Source organism: Manis javanica, chromosome 2 (genome assembly GCF_040802235.1).
Source record: "Manis javanica isolate MJ-LG chromosome 2, MJ_LKY, whole genome shotgun sequence".
NCBI lineage: Eukaryota > Metazoa > Chordata > Mammalia > Pholidota > Manidae > Manis > Manis javanica.
In genome coordinates, this window is record NC_133157.1 from 13,577,755 (window position 1) to 13,603,856 (window position 26,102).

A 26,102-nucleotide genomic window follows, 5' to 3' on the forward strand; every position below is an offset into this window, starting at 1 on the left:
AGGACCCCATCCTCTCTGGCCACCCTGCCACTTCTACCCTGTCTACCACATTCAACAATATTCTTGCCCTTACTGCCCAGAGGATGTGGAACCTTTATTCTACTGTGAGTACGGGTCCCATGGGAGGAGCAGCAGGGCAGGGAAGGGCAGGGGAGGGGGAGGGCAAAAAGCTTAAGCTGAGGGCCACAGAGAAGTTAAGGTGGGAAATGGGCTTAGAAATTGAGCCTGTTAAAATACTTAAGTACAGGCACTGTAAAGCTACTCAGTGCACACAGTCATGCAATTCTGGAAACTGCAGCAAGGTCTGGGCTCGGCTCTGCTCGTTCTGACCTGCGCCGCTTTGGCCAGGTTCCTCTGCTTCGGCATCCTCACTGCTCATGTGCCAGAGGTAGTCCCTCCTATATTCAGCTCTGCAGATGTTGGGAGGGAACCCTTTCACATACTCATGCAGAAGGGCACGGCAGGCAGAGGGGCTGGCCTGGCACAGGAGCAACACCACACTTAGTTACTTGAAGTAAACTTTAAATGTGAGGAAAAGGTTAGCTATAGGAAAGTAAAGGCCATGGGTTCAACGGAATCCTGTAGTTTCAGGGGTGATGTGCAGCCGGTTAAATCCCCCTGTTAATGTGTGCCCTTAACCATCCTCATTAACCATGGCCCCCACTTGTTTCTACCGTTTATTCTTCAACCTTTGAACTGCCCACCAACGCAACCAAACCACCACTGGAGCAGGGGGTGGATGATTCTCTGGGCTGAAATCAATGTAATGAAATGAAAAGTGAATGGCGCAAGGTTCTAGCCTAGTTCCACAGTGAACAGTTACACAGACCTCCCTGGGACAGTGGTCCTCCAAGGGCTGGAAAAGTGCCTGATTCTCTGTGGTCTAGGTTAGAGTTTACAAATTTCTAACAAATATACACCCTGGAATTTAGGAGCAAAAAGTCGGAGTTCTCAGGAATTCCCTAAATCATAAGTTACTCTTAAAATACTTCAAGCATTCTTCATATTCTCTTTCATTTTAGACTTCTGAAAAGAACTTTAACACATAGGAATATAAGAAAATATTAATTTAACACAAAGGAATATAATATTAAATAATACTTAGTAGTATTTACAAAGAGCTACAGCCTATAGAGAGTATTTAAACACTGGAAAATGCCCAGGAACATTACTAGATAGTACTCAAATAACATACCAAATATCCTGGCAAGGTTAGGGGTATACAAAATCACATGTCAAAATTGGCAAATTAAGGATTTATTTTGCTTCCAAACCTTTTTTCTTGAAATACCCCCATAGAGTTTGGATAAAGTATACTATGTATATAAACTTCATTTGCAAGAATAACATGGTTTGCAGCAGACAGGGCTAGACATACACTTCGGATGTGGCAACAATCAAAAGCAAGACTGATCAGATGGTAACCACTTCTCTCCTACATGCTCCTGTCTGGGTTCTCTTAACCTTCAACTCTGCACGTTAATGTTTCTTGCCCTTGTTTTTTATTTGATGAAGATGGAGTCCTTCAAACAAATAATGTCTCTGTGCTTCTAAGCCTTAGTATTTACAGATAATTTTAATGCTTTTTCTCATCTCCTCAACAGCTTTTTCTAGGGAAAAACTAACACATTTCCTGAGAAATGCTGGGAAGGAATTCCCACATGGAAATACTAGTCTAAGTCCTAGCTTCAGCTCCCACAGCATCATTTTGGGAAGACAGTGTGGTATAGTGGCCAAACCATGAAGTCATGCAGACCCTAAAAATCACTGACCTGCACTAATTCTGTTCTCTGATCTGTAGAATGAAGACAGTCAGTCACCAACCTCCGCATCTGTGAGGAGAAGTAAACAATGCAGTATATTTTTAAGGACCATATTAACTTACCACATAGATGTTTTAGGAACTAATAACTTCCACTAAGAGCTGGCTACAGCAGGTTCTCGGGTCTTTGGCCTGCAAAGGTATATATCCAACCTCTCTGGAAGAGACAGCAGGAGTATCATACTTGGAATCAGAGACTTGGGTTCAGAGCCTAGCTCTGCCACTTACTTTAAGTGTCTTATGCTTTCTGATCTCAGGTTTCATCTGCAAAATGAGGATAACAACATTTAGTTATAAGAAAAAATAATGTTAAGAACCTAGGACAAAACAATACCTGGCAGAAAAAGCTGGTGTTTTGTCCCTCTACTCCCTCATTTCCTGTAGACAACTGACACTTCGGCAAAGGAAGACCACCAAGCAACAGTTTAATGCACAGTCAGCACAGAACATGAGCCACGAAGACCAGAGGTAGAAAGAAAAATCTCTTGTAATTAGTTCCACTTTAAGAAAGCTCAAGGGAGGAATGGTGGATTTTGCCAATTCTATAAATTAGTAACTACTACAGAGAAAGCTTTGGTTATTTAAGAAATATTTGCCAAACCCTGTGCAAGAGATCAAATATATTCAGACACGCCCCTGCCCTCGAGTAGCTCACTACCTGGAAACAGGAGGCTGACTGAGGTACAAGGATAACAGGACACCAGCAGGAGAGAGGCCAACTTGGGCAGCCAGTCCTTGCAAAGGAGCAGCCAGACCTCACAAGCACTCATGCAGAAAGGCACTGCAGGCAGAGGGGCTGGCCTGGCACAGGAGCAACACCACACAGCATCCTGGGCCACCTACTTGCCTGTAGAACAGAGGTTGAAGATGCTGATGGAAAAGTGAGTTGAGGTTATAAAGGGCCTTGAAAGCTAAACCAAGAAACTGGACTTTATCCTGAAAGCAATATAGTCATTTAGGGTCCCCAAGAACATTTTCAGTGCTGTTTACTTTATGCTAGATTTTCATATATATCAGAAACTGCTGTTGTAAAAGGTATCACCATTATCATTATTTGTTCTCCTGAGGCAGCCCTTTGAAATCCCCACTGGCTATCAAAAAAGGATCCCCTGGACTTTTAGAAGGGCCTCAGTCTGAAGTCCCTACAGAGTCTTCCCAATAGGGCCCTTGGAGATCCTAATTTCTACTTGGAAATATGGTCCAAGAAGCTCAGCAGGTGTCAAAATTACAGCCTAGCAATACCCCTCCCACACACCTTTCCCTCTGGGAAGAAAGACTCAGGATACCACAGATGTCTGTGGTGCACCCCCAAACTGCCCACAGTCTCTCCAGAGTGGAGTTACCTTGTGACCAATTCATGGAGGGACTCAATGCACAATCATTAATCAACCCCAGGCCTAATTCTCAACAGTCTCCAATCTTCTGAAGCATAACGAACAAGTTCTTACATGGTGAACAAATTCTTACATAGTGAATAAGTTCTTGCATGGTGAATAGTGCAAGGGCAGTCATATCACAGAAACTTTCGGTTTTGATCATGCATCATGAACTATAAACAATCAAGTCAGATATGATTATTCATTTGATTTTTATACATGATTTATATGTGAATCCCACATTTCTCCATTATTATTATTTTTTAAATAAAATGCTGAAGTGGTAGGTAGGTGCAAGATAAAGGTAAAAAACATAATTTAGTGCTGTAAGAGGGCAAATGTAGATGATCAGGTCTGTGCCTATAGACTAAGTATTAATCCAAGCTAGACAAGGGCAACAAGACATCCATGGATGCAGATTTCTCTCAAACCGGGGGCGGGGGGGGGGTGAGGTTCTAAGTCTCCCCTCTGTTGGTCCCCAATTTCTCACCTGATGGCCCCCCTGCGACTGTGCCTGTCTTAGGTTGTTCCTCCCTTGAGGAATCTTACCCGTCTCTGGCTAACCAGTCATCTTCCGGGGCCATACAGGGAAATGTAAAGTTGGTAAGTGAGAGAGAAGCAATATTCTTTGAAAAGGTTAGCTTTTTTACTTCTTTGCAGATTTATGCCCTGTGGCTTCTATGCCCAGCATTTGTCTTGAGGTATCTTTACCACTTGGAAGGATTATGATACTCGGTAATTTTCGATATGAGGCACTAATTCTACTAAAGGGTTGTAATTAGGAAAGAAGAAGAAAAGCTATAGAAGTAGCAGACGGAAGAAAACATGGGAAGATTGATTATTTCTTTGACATATCTTCTTGTAGAGTAACATAAGCATGTATAGGTTTTAAACTACTAATTAAATTGTGCACATACATTAACATAATAGGAATACAGCTACATAACAAAAGCAGACCTACAATTACCAGCCATATCCAGTGAAACCAAGGAAACCAGTTAGGTACCCTCGGCATTTGTGAAAACTTATCAATGGTCTGATGGATATTGTCTAACTTAATTTGAATAGTTTTTGAAAAATCAGACAAATGAAAACAACACATTCCTGGGAACTGTTCACATCCCATGTGTTCTTTTAACAGTAGATAGTCTATAGTCGCACGATTTTGGAGCACTGCAACTTGCACTTCTAATTCTTGGTTGAGTTCCGACAGTATAGATCCAGTCAAATTTGTTGTACTGTATGCACAGGCCAGCTTAGATATCTCCTTCTTTATTCCAGCGGTAAGTCCAGGAACCGGTGGGATGACTGCAGCTACAACTACAGCAGCGCCAGGATCTTTGTTGAAGTTTTTGATGTTCATCTTCTGGAATGACTCTTCAGAGGATGTTGATGTTGGAAGTTCTTCTTCATATCGTATCCTAATTCATTTTCTGTGTAGCCAAATTAGGCTTTGATCCTCTGTATAAACACAAACAAACCCTTTGCCCACACTTTGATATGACCCTTATACCATTGTGAAGAACCTATTGGAGATCACCACACAGGAACTGCTTTTTTTTTTTTAAGAGAAAGGAATATTATCAGAAAAATGTACTTCCATAGCTGATCATCTGACACCCTTTGAAAGATCAAAATTAAGGATATGTAAAGCATGCATTAATCGTTGATTTGCAGTTAGTTTTAATCCTATCAGGGAGTAATCCCCCTTTCTCTTTTTTTTTGTTATCATTAATCTACAATTACATGAAGAATATTATGTTTACTAGGCTCTCCCCTATACCAAGTCCCCCCCCACAAACCCCATTACAGTCACTGTCCATCAGCATAGCAAAATGTTGTAGAAGCACTACTTGTCTTCTCTGTGTTGTACAGCCCTCCCCTTTCTCCCACCCCCCCCATTATACATGCTAATCTTAATACCCCCTATCTTCTTCCCCACCCTTATCCCTCCCTACCCACCCATCCTCCCCAGTCCCTTTCTCTTTGGTAACTGTTAGTCCATTCCTGGGTTCTGTGATTCTGCTGCTGTTTTGTTCCTTCAGTTTTTCCTTTGTTCTTACACTCCACAGATGAGTGAAATCATTTGGTACTTGTCTTTTTCTGCCTGGCTTATTTCACCAAGCATAATACCCTCTAGCTCCATCCATGTTGTTGCAAATGGTAGGATTTGTTTTCTTCTTATGGCTGAATAATGTTCCATTGTGCATATGTACCACATCTTCTTTATCCATTCATCTACTGATGGACACTTAGGTTGCTTCCAATTCTTGGCTATTGTAAATAGTGCTGCGATAAACATTGGGGTGCATCTGTCTTTTTTAAACTGGAGTGCTGCATTCTTAGGGTAAATTCCTAGGAGTGGAATTCCTGGGTCAAATGGTAAGTCTATTTTGAGCATTTTGAGGAACCTCCATACTGCTTTCCACAATGGTTGAACTAATTTACATTCCCACCAGCAGTATAGGAGGGTTCCCCTTTCTCTACAACCTCGCCAACATTTGTTGTTGTTTGTCTTTTGGATGGTAGCCATCCTTACTGGTGTGAGGGGATACCTCATTGCGGTTTTAATTTGCATTTCTCTGATAATTAGCGATGTGGAGCATCTTTTCATGTGTCTGTTGGCCATCTGAATTTCTTTTTTGGAGAACTGTCTGTTCAGTTCCTCAGCCCATTTTTTAATTGGATTATTTGTTTTTTGTTTGTTGAGGTGGGTGAGCTCTTTATATATTTTGGATGTCAAGCCTTTATCGGATCTGTCATTTACAAATAAATTCTCCCATACTGTCGGGTACCTTTTTGTTCTACTGATGGTGTCTTTTGCTGTACAGAAGCTTTTCAGCTTAATCTAGTCCCATTTGTTCATTTTTGCTTTTGTTTTCCTTGCCCGGGGAGATATGTTCAAGAAAGGTCACTCATGTTTATGTCTAAGAGATTTTTGCCTATGTTTTTTTCTAAGAGTTTTATGGTCAAAACTTTTTTTTTAACTTAAATCTTACAAGGGAGCTCAATGCATAAAAATAATAAAAGCGCAGTTGCACTGGTTGAAGTATGTGTAGGGGGCCTCAAACCCTTATCCCGACCAGGCAGCCCCCGGGATACTTCTGTCAACCCCAGGACTCTGTACAGCAAGTCTGGAAAACACTGGTCTAGCAGTTCCCCAGGGTCCTCTCCTACTTTCAAATGCTCAGGTTCAATGCTCAGGTGGAAAGGTTAGTATGGTGGGCTCAGGGACTATGTCTCCACTAAGCAAGGCTCCAGACCTGATAGGTATCCTAAGGAGTGCAGACCTGCTCCCAATCCACAGGGCTGTGTCTAATATTCCCCCCATCCTACATACACGTGGAACCTAATCCTACTCTTACCTCTGCAGGACTCAGAAGTAGCTAACATCATCTTTAGCTAGAAGTAATAATCCTGCTTATCCCTGAAATTCCAAGCTAGCAAGTCATCTTTTTGGATAAAGTGCTCTCCAGTTCCCATAAAAGGAGGCATTCATCTCACATGCTTCCATATGGTCACAGGACAAGTCATCTGGTCCATTCCTCAAGAAAAGCAGGAGAGTAATCACATCCTAGCATTTGAGGTAGGCCTGGTGACTGCAGGGGCCAGTGACAAACCTCACCTTCACTGCCACCTCCCCTTGGCCCCTGCCACACAACCACACTTACTGCTCACCCTGTCCACCTTTAAACATGAAGCAGAGACAAATTCCTGGGTTCTTGCTTGGACTGACTGGCCCAGCCCAGCCCAATTCAATCAGTGACCTTTTCCAAGGGATCTTCCCTGACTATCCAAACACAAAAGGATCTCTCCCTTCTCCCTGTTTCTTTCACCAAGTTCTCTTTACCTTCTAGATTGAAGAAACATGAGGCTTTGGCCTCAGTTTCCCATCTATCAGAAATGGGTAATAATCCTCTGCTTCCTTCCTGCTGAATGAGGTACTGTGAAGTCCTCAGGAGATTGGATGCTTAGTAAATCACAACGTGTGTAGGTGCTTAAACATTTGGAGTTGAGTAATTTTATCCAGTGCCTGAGGATAATGAATTTTCTTATTTCATGGACACCTAAATCAGTGTGTATGTTTTTATAAGCTGGCATACAGAATTCTGTGTATGTACGAATACAGTATTCAGACATACACAATAAGACATTTTAAACACTTCAGTAGTAAGAGCTGCCCCTGATGCAGCACTTCCTGTATACACTCCCATAAATTCATCCCGATACTCATAACAACCCACACCAGGTACTAGTACAATCCCCATTTTATAGAGGGGCAACCGAGACACACAGAAAGTAGGAGTAATTTGCATGCACTTAAGCTACAATTAGCAAGTAGGGAAGCCAGGATTGGATCCTGCAGATCACACTGTGGGTTCACTCTCTTAATCCTGAAGCTGTCCCTCACAGCTTAATAGCTCTAATTTCTTGACTGTTCTGGTTTCTACTAAAGGTGCCTTATTCCCACACCTCTGCAAAGGTGGTACCACAAGGGCCTTCTCTACCACTAGGTATAGCCATATATTCGCAGAATCTTGGTTCCCTAGGATGTGAAATAAAAGGGTTTTATCCATATAGGTGACTTGCATCCCTGGCTGTACATCAGAGTCAATATGGGTACTTTTGAAGATCCCTATTCCAGATGAATTAAGTCAGAGGCTGAGGTGGGGCCTAAACTGGTCATTTGAAAAACATCTCCACATGATTATGATATGTAGCTAGCATCAATAATCACTAAATCACAGTTCAGGCTAGTGCTCCTCAAGCTTTTAATATGCACAGCAATCACTGGGGATCTTGTTAAACTGTAGTTTAAGTTCAAGGTCAGAACGAGATTCACCATTTCTAGCAAGCTTCCTGGTGATGCCAATTATTCCAAAAACCATACTTTGAATTAGGATTTAGACCAGTGGTTCTAAAGTGAGGTCCACTGACCCCTGGGGAACTCTAACACCCTTTCAGAAGGCCCATGAGGCCAAAACCATATTCATAACAATACCAATTTTCCATTTATCATTTCACTCTGTTGACATCTGCACTGATGGTGCAAAAGCAATGTTGGGTAAGACTGCCGGCCCCTTAGCATGTGTCCAGACGACAGCACCAAACTACCAGCCGTTACTGTAGTTTCACAACACACACCTGTATTTTCAAAAAGTCAAATGCATTTAAGCACATCTTTGATAAAGTGGTAAAAATTACTATTTTTATTAAATTTAATCTTTGATTACATGTCTTTTTAATATTGTATGGCAAAATGGGAAGTACACATAAAGAGCTTCTGCTGTATACTTAAGTTCAATGTTGTCTTGAACTTGTCTGATTGTTTGAGCCTTAAGCTAAACTAGACTTTTCTTCATGGAACATCATTTTTACTTTCAAGCCTGAGTGACCATAATTTGTCATTTTTACAAATTATGGTTACTTAGGTTTGAATATTAGGTATATATTTCCTCCACTGTGAACAAAATGAGTACATCACTCAAATGAAGACAATTTACATCACTTACTGCCAGTAAAAACAACTCATATTTTCAAGCAAAAATCAGAACTATAAAAATCAGAAAAATAAAAATATAAAAATATAAAATGATGCCATTTTTCTCACTTTTTTGTTTCTTGGAAAAGAAGTTTTCCATAAAAATCAATTGTTCATGTTAATATGGTTTTATTTTTGTTAATTTAAGTGAACTAAAAATATTTTTTCATTTCTAATATAGTGAACTTTGCTATAACCCACATAAAGCTCTTCTGGGTCCTCATTAATTTTTTAAGTGTAAAGGGAAACTGAGACCAAACTTTTGAGAACCCCTGGTCTCATCCTAGCCTCTCACGTTACAGATGCAGAGTCTGGGGGATGGGGACCTGCCTGTGGTCACATGGGAAAGTGGTGACTAGGCCCTGCTTTCCAAGCTCATTCACTTGGTCCCTAGCGTGTTCCTGGCTGAGAAGGGATGCCAGCGTTACCTGATGTAGTTGGACAGCATGTGGACCTTGGAACTCTTTGTCTTTATTAACTGTAAAAGAAAAAAAAATGATAATAATAATAATAATAATAATAATAATGATGATGGTGATGGCTGCTTCAGGACCTCAGCCCCAGCTCTGCAGCTTTTGTTCACCTAGCCATTTAGGAAATAACATTCCTCCAGATCACCAGGCCCTGCCACTAGCTCACAAATGAACTGAGGGCATCTTCTGTAGGGCAAGAATCTCAACCAGTTGATTGCTGTTACTTTGTAATTGGAACCTGGGAAAAAGCCTTAGTCTCAGTTGTCTCCTATAACGGTTCCATACCCCGTCCTCGCTCACCAGCAAGATCTCAGTGGCTTCTTCTATTTCTCCATTCCAAAAGTACCTGGAGAAGAGAACAAAACCAAATTATGATGCTCATAGGACAAGCCCAATGAAATGTCAAACATGGCCCAATCAGGTGACTTACGGAGGTGGCAACTTTAAAATCTTTCCAAGCCCACATAAAAATATCTACAGTTGGCCATACCCCACAGGTATGGTTTTAGCATCTGTCTGAACACATCTGGATGTGAGAGGCTCACCATCTCTTGATGAAGTCCATCTACCTTAAAGGTTTTCACATGAGAGGGTTTTTCTTATGGTGTGCTAACACCTGCTAGCCGGTTGTTTCCCCAGCTTCCACATGAAGAACCACCTCAGGACAGCCCTGCAGAAACAGCTGTTTTCTCTACTCCAAAGTGGGCATCTCCAGCTCTTTCGATGCTCATCCTATACTCATGGCATACAGGCACCTCCCTATCCTTTGGGACTGGTGCTACTTTTGCCACTGACTCTCAAAGCTGAGTGACCACAAATGGACAAATAAAAAAGCACAGGAGGCTTCAGGAAGTGAGCCTTGTAAGATATGCAAACAGGTCCACAGTTAAAACCAAACTCAGTGATGATGTCCAGGAAGGAGTATGAGAGCAGCACCTCATGGGAAAGTAAAGAAATTTTCTACGATGACCTGGGCCACTGGCCCTAACTTAGAGGGCGTGGTAAGAGGATCAATTATAAGGAAGGAAATAAGAAGGGAATGCTAGGCTGAAATTCTCTGCTAGCTCCCAAGCATTGGTTTCCAGACCAGCTTTATGTGAATTACCTATACAACTTTTAAAAAATTCAGTGACCCAAGTCCCAGTTTCAGGAAGACTGCGTAGATCTAGGATGGAGCTTAGGAACATAAGGAACAGCCCCATTTGGAGCCATGGCTAAATGAGGCGAGCCACTGAGGGAGTGACACCATTGGGGTGGGGAGCCTTCATCATACAGCACTTCTCTGCTTTTACCTTTAGATATTATCTATCTCTTTTCCCCAGGGGAGGAAGGACATGAAAAGCTGATCAGAGAAATTAAGGCACAAGTAAGATCCTGCACAGCTAGTACTGGGATGCTGAAATACTTTGATGAAGGAAATGGCACAGACCAAGGTAACTAAAGAGAAGGTGTTAATGAAATGAAAGGCAGGCAATACACAAAATCAGCCTGTCATATATGCTGAACTCTCAGTTTTCCAGAGTCCAAAAGCAATGGAAATTATTTTCTTTGATATCCCTAGGTGGCTTACTTAGGGATGGAATGCCCAGTCTGACTTCTTTGCTAACAGCAAAGTAATTGATTTAAACAAAGAATGTGCATACAAGATTCACTGTTCCCAAACTGTAGTCTTTTTACCTCCTTTCTCTACACACAGCCTATTCTTGCTTTTGTTGGATGACATAAACCCGCTGGTTGATTTCCTCTAAATACAAATCCCCAGTGAATTAATACTTAGATGCTTTGAGTTGTTCTTTGACAAATCCCCTTGTTCAGTACTTTTTCCACCAGCCAGCACCTGACCTCGCACTGCCACCCTCCTCCACTGGCCGTAGCAAACTCACAGTGAGGATGCCTTGGGCAGAATGTTCCCCGAGGCAGCCAGCTTCTTATCCAGTATTGTCCTAAAGCAAAGAGAGAGAGTGATAGTCACTGGGGCAAGAGTCCAGGATTTTAAGAGAAGGGACAGGAGTTCTTAGGAAACCTGAGTCTAAGATAAACATTTAGAGAGCCCTGCCCCCTCAAACCAACACATTCCATGACCCCAGGCACAGAACCTCTGAAGACAGAGCTGTGTATAAGTCCTTCACTGGGTAGGGAGAGAAGTAGGGAAGCAGCTATGGGAAGGCAGTTTTAAGGACAGGCCCAGTCTGCCTGCGGAATGGGAATTAATTACCACTGGATGAAGAACAAGAAGACCTGGATTCTATCCCTGACCCTGCAGCAGGATGGCTGGGTGACCTTATGCAAGTTCTTTTCTTCATTCCAGGAATAAGTATTTGAGCACCTATCCAAGACAGGCACATCCCCTTCACTCAACCTGACTCTCCTGCTATACAGTGAAAGGACTCCTTCTGCCAATGGTTCCCACCAAGAACTCCTTTCATTATGCCACTCCATTTATTCTGCTTTTCTCTCTCGGATATGTATCGGGCTGTCAGTGCTTCTGATCTGTAGATACCCATGGGACTACGTAGAACAAATACAATTCCAAGCAAAAGCAGATAAGCATCCCATCTTGCATTTGTCTTTGGCAAATATAGGCTCTTTTCACTTTTTATTTTCATTTATTTATTTATTTTTAGGAGAGCAAGGTGCAGGCTTCTATTTAGAGATAAAGTGAAAGGACAGAGCTCCCGGCTCATGCCAGGAGGGGACAAGAGAGTCCCACTTTTTATTTTTGTAAAGGTTTCTACCACAGTCTTTGCATGCCTCTAAGGGACAGATCTCAGGTTAGAATTCCTGGTCTGATAGTCTCAGATTCCTCTGCAGACCCCTGACGAACACAGTACATGTGTTTGAACTACTACATGCATCACAGAAACAGGAGCCCCACCAAGTCATTGATGCAAAGTTGTGTTGCCAAGCACTAAAACCTCAAGCCTACAGCATCAGGCAGGCCCTGACAAACCTTTCTCACAGCTCAGGCAGCCAGAGGGACCTGGGCTTTACTCTGAAGTGCTCAAACAAACCTCATCTGAGCCTGCTCACTGATCCCTCCTTCCCTCAACTGCCGCCCAGAGAACTGACCTACTTTCTCTTCCCGTGAGTTAAAGGCTGAACAGTGCTCTACTCCAGGCTCCACATCGATGTGGCATCGCCACGGCCCTCATTCCCTGACCCCAGAGCCTTAAATCCCTGTCTGTGAGGAGAGGCACGTGGCACAAATTTATTTAAGCAATGCCTGCAAGTCGTACTCACTCAATAATCTGAAAAATTACATTTTATTGCTTCTGAAAATGGCATGGAAACAAGGTAGTGAGTTAAACCTCTGGAAGACATAATCCCATTGCCTCACAGGCCCTTTCCAATCTCTTTGGGAGAGTGTGAACTCCTCAGAGACTGATCACAGCAGCCTATCCATGGGTAAAAGACACAGAGCTATGGAAGACTGTATTATTCACAGAGCCCCTAGCACCACTCTGCATGTCCCCCCAAAAGAGACAAGAACAAGAGAGAGCACATGAGCTGATTGATAAAATACACACATAGCCAACACCAGCAGTGAGTCACAGGTGGGAGCTCAGATTCTCACACTCAGATCTGAGGAAAGCAGCAGACAGAAGTACAGAGCTGCTAGAGCCTCTAGAAACTGCAGAGCTTAGACCAGTGCTGCACAGACCACATACATAGTTTGGCTCTCACGGCATTTAAAAATCTTGACTTTGTTACCAATATTTACTATCAGGATATTTCACACTCAAAAAATACAGATTATGTAGCTTCTCACCCAAAAATGAGGCTTATAACATTGGACCCACAGTCCTACAGGGTCACATTTAGCTAAAGCTGAGCAGCGGCTACTCCCTCTAGGCATGACGTATGCTTCTCAGGCCAGCACAGTTCCCACTACTCTCTTTCCTCCCAGCCCCCAGGAAGAATAAGGGTTGCTATCCACCACGTTCCTTCACTATTACATCCCACCCACTTTATTCAATTAGGTCACCTTGCCTGTACAAGCATACCTCACTTCATTATGCTTTGCTTTACTGTACTTCACAGATACTGCATGTTTTTTACAAACTGAAGGTACAAGATTTCAGTGGAGGAAGTCACTGCAGATGCAGGGGAAATAGCAAGAGAACTAGAGTAAAAAGTGGAGGCTGAAAAATTACAATCATAATGAGATATCATCTCACACCAGTTAGGATGGCCAACATCGAAAAGACAAGGAACAACAAATGCTGGCAAGGATGTGGAGAAAGGGGAACCCTCCTACACTGTTGGTGGGAGTGTAAATTAGTTCAACCATTGTGGAAAGCAATATGCAGGTTCCTCAAAAAACTAAAAACAGAAATACCATTTGACCCAGGAATTCTACTCCTCGGAATTTATCCAAAGAAATTCTACTCCTAGGAATTTACCCAAAGAAAACAAGATCCCTGATTCAAAAAGACATATGCATCCCTATGTTTATTGAAGCACTTATTTATAATAGCCAAGATATAGAAGCAACCTAGTGTCTACCAGTAAAAGACGGGATAAAGAAGATGTGGTACATATACACAATGGAATATTATTCAGCCATAAGAAGAAAACAAATCCTACCATTTGCAACAACATGGATGGAGCTAGAGGGTATTATGCTCAGTGAAATAAGCCAGGCGGAGAAAGACAAGTACCAAATGATTTCCCTCATTTGTGGAATATAAAAACACAGCAAAACTGAAGGAACAAAACAAAAGCAGACTCAAAGACTGCAAGAAGGGACTAGCAGTTACCAAACGGTAGGGGTGGGAGAGGGCAGGTGAGGAGGGAGGGGGAAAGGGATTTGGGGGGTATTATGATTGGTACACATGGTATGTGTGTGGATCACGGGGAAGGCAGTATAGCACAGAGAAGACAAGTAGTGACTGTGGTACCTTACTATGCTGATGGACAGTGACTGCAACGGGGTATGGTGGGGACTTGATAATATGGGTGAATGTTGAAACCATAATGTTGCTCATGTGAAACCTTCGTAAAACTGTATATCAATGATACTTTAATTTTAAAAAAGTAACAGAAGTTCTAGGGAAAAAAAAGTGGAGGCTGAAGCTGTGACTGAAATGCTACAATCTCATGATACAACTTGAATACGTGAGGGGTTGCTTCTATGGATGAGCAAAGAACATGGTTTCTTAAGATAGAATCTGCCCCTGGTGGAGATACTGTGAAGATCATTGAAATGACAGCAAAGGATTTAGAATATTATGTGAACTTAGTTGATAAAGAGTAGTGGCAGGGTTGGAGAGAACTTTTTTCAATTTCAAAAGAAGTTCTGTGGGTAAAATGCTGTCAAACAGCAGCACATGCTACAGAGAAATCACTTGTGAAAGATGAGTCAATCGACACAGTAAACAGCACTGCTGTGTTATTTCAGGAAATTGCCACAGCCACTGCGACCTTCACCTGAGCAGTCAGCAGCCATCAATATCAAGGCAAGACCCTCCACCAGTGGAAAGGTGAATGCTGAAAGCTCAGATGATGGTTAGCAGTTTTTAGCGGTAAAGTGTTTTTAAAGTATGTACATTGTTTTTTGGACATAATGCTACTGCACACTTCATAAATGACATTATAGTATAAACATAGCTTTCATATGCACCGGGAAGCCAAAAAATTCATTTGACTTGCTTTATCGCGATATCAGCTTTACTGTGGTGGTCTGGGTCTAAACCTGCCTTGCAGATATTTGTGTTTGTGACAGGGCCTAATCCAGTTCCCTCTCTGTATGTATGAGATCAATGCCCAGAGAAGACTTGTCTAAGGCCACATGTGGAGTTGGGACCAGATAGGACACAACAGTCAGGATTTTCACCCTGGCCCCAGCAAGAGATTTTTCTAGTTACGAAAGTGTCTGTTATTGAAGAGATCTAACATCGCCGGGAACCAGAACTGAACTGACCAGAACTGAGAGGCAGCAGACTACACCCTATAAAGAACACTGAAGAAGAAAGAAGACCAAACTGGAGCTGGAAGACCTGGTCTCCGTGCTGCTTCTGCAGCTAATGCTGGGGGTCCCGACTGCTAACATTTGTGGAGCCATCCCACCATGTGCCCATCTGCTCCCCTTTAACAAATCCTGAGAACTAAACCAGCTTGCCTCTTTTCTACCCAAATCATTAATAAAAAATACTAAACAGAGGAGGCTGAGGTGAGCTCCACGCCACATCACTAAAGGCTCCCCTTCAGACTTGCAGTTCAACTCCATAGACTAAACACATGCTGCAACCCCCCCTTTTACATCAAGCCTTAGAAACAACAGAAAACACCTACGACTTGGCATGCGGAACACAGGAAAGAAAACACGTCATGTACCAGCAACAGTAAGGAAGCCCTGAAGAATGAAAGACACCCCGAGACCTGCATGAGAGCACGCAGGGGTATGCCACAGAAGATGAGAGCAACGGGAACCAGAGCAGGCAGGAACTTGGACGCAGCCATCATAGTGAACAGCTGGAATGCCACTGCAGGAGCAGGCGAACCTTCCCCTGCGCCCCCACCAAAGCTCGCATTGGCCCAGGCAGAGTGATGAGTGTTTGTTCCCAAGCAGGAGCCGTGAGTGTGGGCAAAAAGTTTGGGCAGAAAGGCAAAGCAGTGTCCTAGTGACTGGCAACAGTCAACTACAAAAGAGAATTCATGCCCAGAAGACCAGTTACTAGGGTACCCCAGCCAGTAGAAGGTTTCTCCAGTCCATATGCCCACTGGCAACAGTGCTACGTAATAAGAATGCCTTGCGGCTGTTCTGCACCTCCCACCAGTGTAACTAAAAGGACAAGAGGGGTTACAATTAAGAATCAAAAATTATTTGAGGAAAGTCAATTTCAAGAGAGAGAAAAACAAAAGAATTTACATAGAGGAGAACGAGTTAATAGAATATCCAAAACCAATATTTTAAAATAAATATGATTATGTATACTTGGAAGTTGTTGAGAGAGTAGATCTTAAAAGTTCTCACCACATACATGCAAATAAACATACACACACACACATGCACACAAAAGTAACTATGAGGTGAAGGGTATGTTAGCTAACCTTAGTGTGGTAATCATTTCACAACATACATGTATATTAAAACATCATATTGTACATCTTAAATTTATACAATGTTATATGTCAATTATATCTCAATAAAACTGGAAAAATGAAAATAAAATAAATATCATTAATATCCACAGAATGATAAAGTTATTGTATCCATAAAATAAGATCAGACAATTATGAAATAAGGACATTTGGTCATTAAAAAAATAATCAGAAACCATGAAAAAAATTATAATTATTTTAAAAACTCAACAGAAGGGCTAAACAGCAAAATAGACATAGCTAAAATACAAATAAGAGAGAAGCCTGGGCTCAGAAATTCTCCCTGTATGCAGAATAAAGGAACAGAGAAATATGAAAGTTCAGCCATAGAGAACAAATTCAACATCTACCTAAGAGGAGTTCCAGGAACAGGACATAGAAAGAATAGAGAGACTACTTAACAAATACATATTGAACATTAACATGAAGAGAAAATCCTAAAAACTACCAGAGAGGAAAAGCATTACCTACAAAGGAATGAGGTCCCGACAAATGCTTGACTTATCAGCAAACCTGGGTGCAAGATTAAAAAAGAACTCTCTCCAAGCTGACAAGTGATCCATTTACCTGAACTGGCCTTTCAACTAGTTAGAATCCATTTCTTCACAATACCAACCTCACAGAGGTCAGGTGAAGTTGTTCCCTGACAAGATCCAGAGTGGGGTCTGGACACTTTGGCATAAACCTCAGGTATACTGGAAACATCAGAAGGGATTTTAATCCCTAGCTCCTAAATATTATGGTCATATTTCTGGAGTAATCACAGATTCTTTTAGTCAAGAACTGTTCTCCAAAGATAATGTTAATGAGGGAAAAATAGACATTCTGGTTGGGGGAAGGAAAGATAGAATCAAATGCAAGTTTAGCCTGTGATGGTCAACAATTTGGAGGCTTGGGCGCACAAAGACCAGACTCCACATTTTAAAACATTGTAACATAGTCTATCATCAGCATCAAGAATGCTGAGTTTAGAGCAAGAGGGGAACAAGGAGCCAAATCCATTGCCCTGCAGTTCCGCTAACCTTCTTCAAGGCTGCATATATAAAAAGGAATGAAGGGAGAAATTCAGACACAACATACATTTACTGAGCATCTAAGATATACGAGTTACTGCGGAAAGGATTGAAAGCATTTTATATCATTTAATCCTCACAACAGTCCTGTGAGGTAGGAGGTAGGAGGCCTTATCCTACTTTATAACTGAGAAAACCAACGCTTGCAGAAGGGAAGCAACTTGCCCTAGGTCACGCAGTAAGTGGCAGCACGAAGATTCAAACAGTGGTCTGAATATAAGTCCACTGCTCTTGCCAGCACACTACTCCTGCTTTTAGAAATTTGCCAAATATTCGGAATGGCCTCCTTCTCGTCACTTGTCATAGTGCCTCTGGGACTGAGCAAAGAGAATTATTTCCAAGAAGGAAGAGAGCTGGACCAGGAATTGGGTGACTTACATTCTCAACCTACAGGGTTCCACTGGTCTCTTACCTTAATGCACGGGGAAAGCCACCTACCTCTCTGAGTTTGTATCCCTTACATGCCCCCAAGCACAATTTAACATTTCCAGCCCAGCAGCAGGATCCTTCAGGGGATCATCTAGCCCAAGCAGATAGCTGGGCAAGGTGAGCAGAAGCAAGTGGCCCTCCTGGAATAGCCTGGTAGCTCCCCGAACCTCCTGGGATGCACCTAAGCCCCTTCACCATACCTGGCAATGTCTCTGGCAATTTGCTCATTGGGACAGTTGACAAAAATGATGGAGTAAGTGCCGGAGACATAGCTGCTGGTGACAGCTGAGTGGAGCTGCAGGCTAAGGGTCCTGAGCAAGGGGTATGTCAGGAAAGAAGCTGTCAGGATCTACATGGTGGGAAAAGAAAAGCACAGGTCAGCAGTGATACAGCCAATTCACTATCTGCCAGCTTAAGCAGATTGGAACCACTGCTGGGCAGTATTTTTTCATTCTCATTTCCCATTCATAAAATAATTTCTGGGATCTGTATTGAGCTTTAATTCTTAAAGTTTCCACACCTAGATATTTCCTTGGCATTATGCAGATGATAAAAAAGAGGAGGCTTAGGAATTTGCTCAAAGTCACATAGCTTTTAATTGGTGAAGCCAGGATTAGGACTCAGGTCTGTATAACCTGAAATCCATTCTTACAGTAGAAAACTGCTACTGGAGGCAACACCTACTAGCATCCACTGGACTGCTGCAGTCCTGGGGAGATGATTGTGAAAGATGAGCTCTTGCAACTACTGATGCCCTGGGGAGTTCATTTCACCTCCATTCATTTGTATATGGGCCAGGTGCTGTGGGCAGTCTAGTGGAAAAGCTAGTCTCATTCTAGAGCAATGTGACCTGGGCCACTGTAACCGAGAACTGGTGGGACCAAGAGGACACAGGCCCTGCGGGAGCAGGAGGCAGCTTCCAAGGAAGGTACGATAAGCTGGATCTGAAACAGTGAGCAGGATTACAGGAGGAGAGGGAGGTATTCCAACCGAATGATATATAATACAAATTTAGGGACAGATGAGAGATCCAGTCTGCGTGGGTCTTAGTCTGTGGGTATGAGATCAGGAGAAAATGGACTAGAATTATAGAGAAAGGTCATGCTAAGGAGTTTGGGGGTGTACTCAGGTGACAGGGTACTTGGGGAGGTTTATAAGTAGCAGACTAAAAACATGATCAGGCTGAGTAGAGTAACAGGAGGGAGGATGGGGAGTAACCAGAATGCAGTCCCCCTAAAAGGCCATTGCAGCGATCCAGGAAAAAGACAGTAAGATCCTGAGCTAAGGAGACGGCAGTGACAGTGTGAGAGGAAAAGACATTGGAGATATACTTTTCCATACTTTTTTTTTGTATCATTAATCTACAATTACATGAGGAACATTATGTTTACTAGACTCCCCCCATCACCAAGTCACCCCCACATACCCCATTACGGTTACTGTCTATACTGTTTTAAATAATAAACATTTAAAATAAGAGGAAACAAAAAGAACTTGAGAGCATCTTTCATCCAGGGTTCTTTGCTTGGGGGTGACAAGGGAGTCACTAACAGGGGTAGAGGCGGCTTGTAAAGAGTTCCCCGCCGTGACTCAGCCAGGGCTGAACAGGGCTTGCCTCTCCTGCCTCCCAGCCGCGGACGGCGCTCTGCTCAAGCAGACCTCTGTCTTCCCACTCCGTTTCGTCATCAGCTGGGTCCTGGCTCCTACTTCTTGGCAGGGGCTGAGCAGCGTTTTTATGTCTTTAGCTTCAGTTTGACTCGAGGCCTGTCTGGGTTAGGTTTCTCATTCCCTCCCACTACCTCCACCAACACCTCCAATTCAAAGGACTAGTCCTCTGAACTAAACCAGTAACTATGCAAGTAAAAAAGAACCAAGCTTTTCAATGAAGCTTTTAGTGATGTGTTTGTGTGTAATCACAACTCAATTGGACTACAGAAAAAATAAAAGCACTAGAGAGCAGGAGGTAAATCCGGTTCCAGTATTGCTAACTGCCTGCGGCCTTTAACAAGTTGCTTCTCTCCCTTCTTTAAATGTTATCTAGAAAATGGAGATTGCGCTGCCTACCTCAGAGCTGCCAAGGGTCCAAACAAGATAGGAGATAAAATTTGTAATCTCTAATTCAATAAAGAAACAGACTTTGCTTCACTCATCACTGTATTCCCAGCACAGTTCATGGCACACAGCAGGTTCTTAATAAATACTTGTAGACTAGTGAATTAATATACCAGCAAGATGTTGTTATTATGACTAAACAGCCTTGTGAAGTAGGTAGGGCCTTTAGGTCACCCACTGTTAGCAGTGCTGTTAAGCAGAGAATATTGTAACCCCATCAGGTGTCAACTACATGATGCCCTTAAGGGGGCTTCCAGCACAGACTCTAAACAAAAGGAGCAATGGCCTATTCCCCAACCAAAAAAGCCATTCCTAGGAAAGATCTGGGGCATTTCAGCCAGCAGGTTATGGGTGGCACACACAGTTAAGAGGATTAAATAGAAACTCACCTAGAATGTATTGATGCTCTTATATGAACTCCTAGTCAAAACACTAAGAGGTGAATGGGCTGTCAGGTATTATCTAAGATAACCTTTAATTTAACAGATAAGAGAACTGAGGTGGACGGTACAGAAGCTCTGTGACAGAACCAAGACTCCTGCCTCCCATTCTGGGCTCTTTCAACTACAGTGAGCATGACCAGGGATTGACATAGTGGGGTCATTTCAGCTTCACTTAATCCAATGGTTCTCAACTTGGGGCAATTTTGCCCCCCAGGAGACATCTGGCAACATCTGGAGACAATTTTGATTGTCATGACTGAGGAAGAGATGCTATTGGCATCTAGTGGGTAGAGGCCAGGATTGCTGCTGAACACCCTTCTGTTGTGCCACTTCACATGCGTCTCCCCTATCGCACATGAGCTCTTCAGCCTTGTTTGTTTCTGTATTCCCAGCACTTTACAACCCCTGACAGGGAGTACAGGCTTGAGAAATGTTTGGGGACTATATCAAAAAAGTGTCAGAGACATGAAAGGTCGATTTGGAACCACAAGTGGACTCCGACATATTAGAAAGTGACATTATATGAATGCAAAATGGACAGAAACTACATCATGATATTCTTTGATAAAAAATTATAATGGGAAAAGATTTACTCTGATTTTTAAAGAAAAGTTTTTATAATACTTTTATACATATGTCTTTTACAATATAACTTTTCTAATTTTACACTCTTTTAAAGTATTTTATGTATCCCTTCGGTTATTTCCCATTCCATTCTACCTTATCCCTTTTTTTGTCTTACAGTATTTACATTGCCTTTCAGAGGTTATGGCTGACTTTATAGTCTGTGTTTGGCAGAAGGGGCCTCAAGCCACCCACTGATTCTAAACTTGTAATCCACCTACTTCTAGGGAATCAGAATACTCTGGAATTGAATGCAACATTGTGTTTATCTATACATTTTTCTTGGGTACAAATCCAGAACTTTCACTCACACAAAAAAAGTAAAAAAGACCTACAGTCCTAAAAAGGTTAAGAACCACTGATTTGTGCCTGTTTTTACAGATGAGGAAGATGTAAGGGCCAGAGAAGGCAAGAAATCACCCAAATCATGAGCAGCAGAGCCAGGCTAGATCCCTGGGCTTCTGGCCCTTGCCTCTAGTTTTCCTTTCTGCTTCCCTCCACAACCAACCACCATTACCACCGGAGGTACTCTGTAGTCACCTCCAACCTCAACATTTTAAGATATTTCAGAGATGAGAAAACAAAGTCCCCCACCCTGCCCCACCCAAAACAGAATGAGGTGGTACCTGCAGTAGAAAGAGGACAAAAATCTGTCATGTGCCTGTTAGTTGACACCTCACCAATAGACAACCCTCCACCTCCCCAATGACCCCGGTAATGAAGCACTGCCCAGTAACTCCTCTCACAAGGCTGGGCATGAAGGGGTGCTGTTATCTTCAGAACCACGCCACAAGCCACAGTCGCTGGGATACCGGATGGCGCCTCCAGGGATTTTACCGTTCACCCACCTCTTGCCTGCACCCAGCTCAAAACCCCAGGAGCAGGAAAAAGAAATGCACCTTCTTCCCTCAGTCCCCAGGTTGGAGCCTTAGGGGCAAGGGGTTCGTGGCATAGACGCTTGGAGCACTCACCAGGAAGTATATAAGGACAGAGGGCCGAGGGTAGCCTGGCAGGTGGCACCGTGAGCCCAGCCTGTCCGTGACATCGCTAGTAATTTATCTGCTCAGCCTTAGTGAACTGAGGCCTCAGCCTGAGCTGCCAGCTGATGGGCGGGCACGGAGAGCCTAAACTGCCCTCTGGCCTCCCCCACCTACTGCCCAGCCAGGCCCCAGCCAGGCTGGCTGGAAGGACAGAGTGGAGGGGGCAGGGAAAGAGGGAGCAATTTTCATTGGGCAACTCTTGCCCTAAAACACAACCTAAGCCCAAGACACAGAACTACAAACCCTGCAAAAATAAAATACTAATTTTCCTGCCCATTCTAATAATAAAAAATCATAAAATCCCCAGAGATGTATAGATTAAAAGACCCAAATTTCTTAGTTATGCAATGCCTTCAGAAGCTACAGCACACAACCACTAACACTCACACAAAACTCTCCCATTCTACAGAGGCCCGACGTGCCCACGAAACCAAGTAAGTGAAGCACATGCAGGGCCGCCTTCCTGTCCCCATGTCCCCTCCTCCCAGGACCCCCCTTCTTATTCTCTCTGGCTCAGACCGCTCCCAACTGTTCCTTAGGAACTCTTTCATCTTCCCAGGCCCTGCAGTGTGCAGCCTCTCCCAGGACTAATCCCACAGCGCTGTTCTCCCTCTGGCACTTTGCACACACTTGTATTGCAACATTTAACATCAGCTGTGGGAGCGCAGAGTCCACTGCTGCCAGAGTTTCCAATTTTTTCATCCAGCATCTAAAATGGGAAATATTTCAATTTTTAAATGAAGACATTTCTGGAGTGAGGGAACAGATTGAGTGCAGAAGGGCACCACTTAAAGGAACAGTTCTACAGCTTGGTTGCAGTAGTGGTTACACAAGTGTTAAAAAATTCAGCCTACACATTTAAACTGGTGGAGTGTATGTAAACAGCACTTTAAACAAAGGGGTGGGGAAACCAACTGGAAATTGTTTTGAACTGGACAGACCAAACAAAACACATCTGTTAGCCAAATCTGGCCAGCAGGCTGACAGTTCACAGCCTCCTTGTTTAATGGCCTGTTTACCTTCTGTCTCATTCCTTGGGGCTATAAATTCTTAAAGCCCTGATACTGGTCTGACAAAGTAGTTACTAACTCACTTGAAGCTCTAGTCCTGTCATTTACATTGTAGGCTGTGCTGGCAAGTTACTTAACTCTCTATGCTTTGTGTGGCTTTTGGGTAAAGGAAGAGCCATTATCTCCCTCATAGGTCTAATGTGAGGAATAAGACAGATCAGTGTTGAGTGCTTTATACACTGTATGACCATGTTCAGCATTTGAAGGGCATGTAGTCTCATGCCAACTACCAAGATTAACTCAGAAAATCTCCACTTTTGACTGAAAAACTTTATAGCTGTGGGAAAAAAATAGGGTTAGAGAAAATGAGGATAAGTGGTCATAAGAAAACCTTTATATTCAGAGTCCACTAAAGTAAATCAATAGATCACAGTCAAAACTTTACAGCTACTATAAAGGTATCATACTTCTTTTATGCCTACTGTATTAATAAGAAAGGCCAATGTTAATGACTATTTACCTTAGATACTTAGATGATTTCCTGAGATGTCCCCAGGCTTAGCACAGGATCCCACACAGCTTATGCTCAGTGTTTGTTGAATGACTGACAGACACATGGCTGGTGATTTCAAGGGTGGTCAGGTTGAAAGTGATGTTGGGGCAACAGGGACATATGGCAAGAGATGATTTTTTTTAAAGAGATGATTATTTGTCAGCAACTGCCGCTGGATTCTCTTCTTCATTCAACTCAGGCACCTCTACTCTCTCCAGATTCAATTCCAGGATTAGATTCCAAAAGTCCAATTCTGCATTTATGGTTTTGGCATATTCTTCAGATATAATAAGTCTCAGTGCCACTGCCTGAGGGTCCAGCCTCTTCTAGAGGCTTGTTATTCTTTCTCTCTACCTTCTCACCTGGATTCAGATTCAGACTGACTCCTGATTCTGATCCAACCCCTTAACCAATACTACTTCCTCTTGTTTTCTTTCTTTTTCTTCAACTCCTTTGCTTTATTTCAAAGTTTCATTTGCACCTCTTTATAGGTTTACAACAACTTATTGAAATCTTTTCTAAAGGCCAAACTTCAGTCCTGGAAAGGATCCACATCAAAAGGATCCAGCATCAAGGAGGTCTGAAGCCTGGTGTAAGACAGCATTCAATTTCCTTAGATTCATCTTTACCTCTGTTTTGGGGGACTTGTCTTCTCCCTCAGACTCCATAGAGACTCTCAGTTATGGCCAAAGCCTGAAACCTGAGTAGCTCATTAATTTCACCTTCATGAATATCACTGAATTTAAAGCCCATCCGTTTTGCAGACTATGGTTTTTTCAACCTCTTCATTAGCTCTAGGGAAACATGTATAATCATTCACATCATCCCAAAGTTTCCACCAGGCTTTATTAAGTAAGAGTGCCTGGTTTTACATCATCCATGCCTCTTTTGTCACTAAAGCAAGGCCAATGTTGTATTGTGACCACGTTTTTTTCAAAGTTAAGGCAAAAGTTTTTTTCAATAGAGTAAGCAAAGTGGTCAAATGCATGCTCCGTTTAATACCTCCTGAATGCTTCAATTATTCCCTGATCCAAGGGCTGAAGGTACCTAGAACCTTCCCAGGGGAGAAACACAGTCAACATTAGGATGAGCAAAGAATAATGAGTCTGGGTGATCAGAACCTCTGTCGAAAACTAGCAGCACTCTGAATTCAAGATTTTTTTTTTGTTAAACTCCTGGCTTTATGGATAAAACAATTATGAAACCAATCTAAAAAGAGGGCAGTGGTTGATGATACTCTAGGGTGTGATTACCAAAAAACAGGAGGACATTTTTTATCTTTTTCCAAAAGGCAACTGGGATTCATGTCTTTGTAAAGCAGCAATGATTTTATCATTTTGTCACCAGCAGCAATAGCACAAAAATGAGGGAAATCCTGTCCTCAGTGTCCTTTAAGCTTTCCAGATTTTTGTGACTTTCCCTAAAAGCATGTGAAGGTATGCACTCCAAAACAGACTCCTCTCCTCAGTGTCTTAAGGCCTGCTGAAGCACAAAGCCTGTATCTCTGATCAGTTTGTGGAGTTGCTTGGAATGGCTGGGCGATGACTGGGCATAACGGTTCTTCCTTCCCGATCAACCTCGAATTTCGCGGACTGTAGCGATTTCTAAACTCAAACATCCCTTGCTCGCAGCCTTATCTGGATTGTCCTGCCCAGTGGTTTCCCATTACAACTGCCCATTACAACTGTGCTTGTAAATGCATTTGGCGTGGTTGCAAAAGGCCTTCAGAGTCACAGGCCGCCCCTTAACCCCGCCACGGTCTGGTCCTCGACCCAGAAGGTTAACTCAGTTTCCATCTTCTCCATGTTTACATCACACGGGATGCACAGCACCTTGGAGAAGACGGGCGAACACTCCACGCTGGCCCTGATGGCCTTCTCGTTTTTCTTTATGGTGCGCACGATGGGCTCACTGACGCCAAACTCACGCCTTCTCCCAACTTCTCAAAAATTTGTTTCCAAAGACATGACTCTCCACCTCCTCTTGATACGTGTGCGGCCCGGGGGCCGGATGCCCATCGCCTCCGCTCCGCCCGGGGTGGTCTAAGCGGCTGCCCAAACGCCAGTAGCCTCCACCGCTGCTGCTCTCGCCGCCGCTGAGGCCCGGTTTTAGCGCTAGGAGGCCGTTTAACCTTCGGCTGATCCTCAAGCTCACCACCCCATAGCCGGGCACACTTGAGGTCTAGCTCCTATGGGAAATGCGCAGCCCAACCGGAAAGGCGGACTGCGTGCCCAACCGAGCGGCGCTCAGGACGATGCCCCACTGCGACCCCGCCGCCGGTTGCGACTGCTGGCTTAGCCCTGTCGGCCAGCATCTAGCGAGGAGTTGCGGTCCCCGAGCGCGCCCAGCCCGCCTTTACTTAACATTTTTCAGGTCTGCCTATGAAATCTCTCTTGTCCAATTTAACTCAGGCCCCCAGTTTTCCCTCTTGTTAGGCCTGTTGCTTTGATCTGACGTCTCATCCCTCTTGTTAGGTCTGTTGCATTTGATACATATCACCA

General features: G+C 43.2%; 1 protein-coding gene across 1 annotated transcript; it reads right to left on the minus strand.

Annotated features, from left to right (window-relative positions):
- Window positions 1–484: 484 nt before the first annotated feature.
- LOC108391141 (uncharacterized) lies at window positions 485–25,915 on the minus strand. The gene is made up of 5 exons (XM_037022259.2): window positions 25,838–25,915; window positions 25,592–25,789; window positions 18,020–18,168; window positions 11,097–11,156; window positions 485–9,559 (listed from the first exon to the last, which is right to left on the minus strand). Exons 1-5 carry the CDS (start codon window positions 25,913–25,915, stop codon window positions 9,376–9,378), a joined length of 669 nt encoding a protein of 222 aa, XP_036878154.2. The 3' UTR covers window positions 485–9,375.
- Window positions 25,916–26,102: the final 187 nt, after the last annotated feature.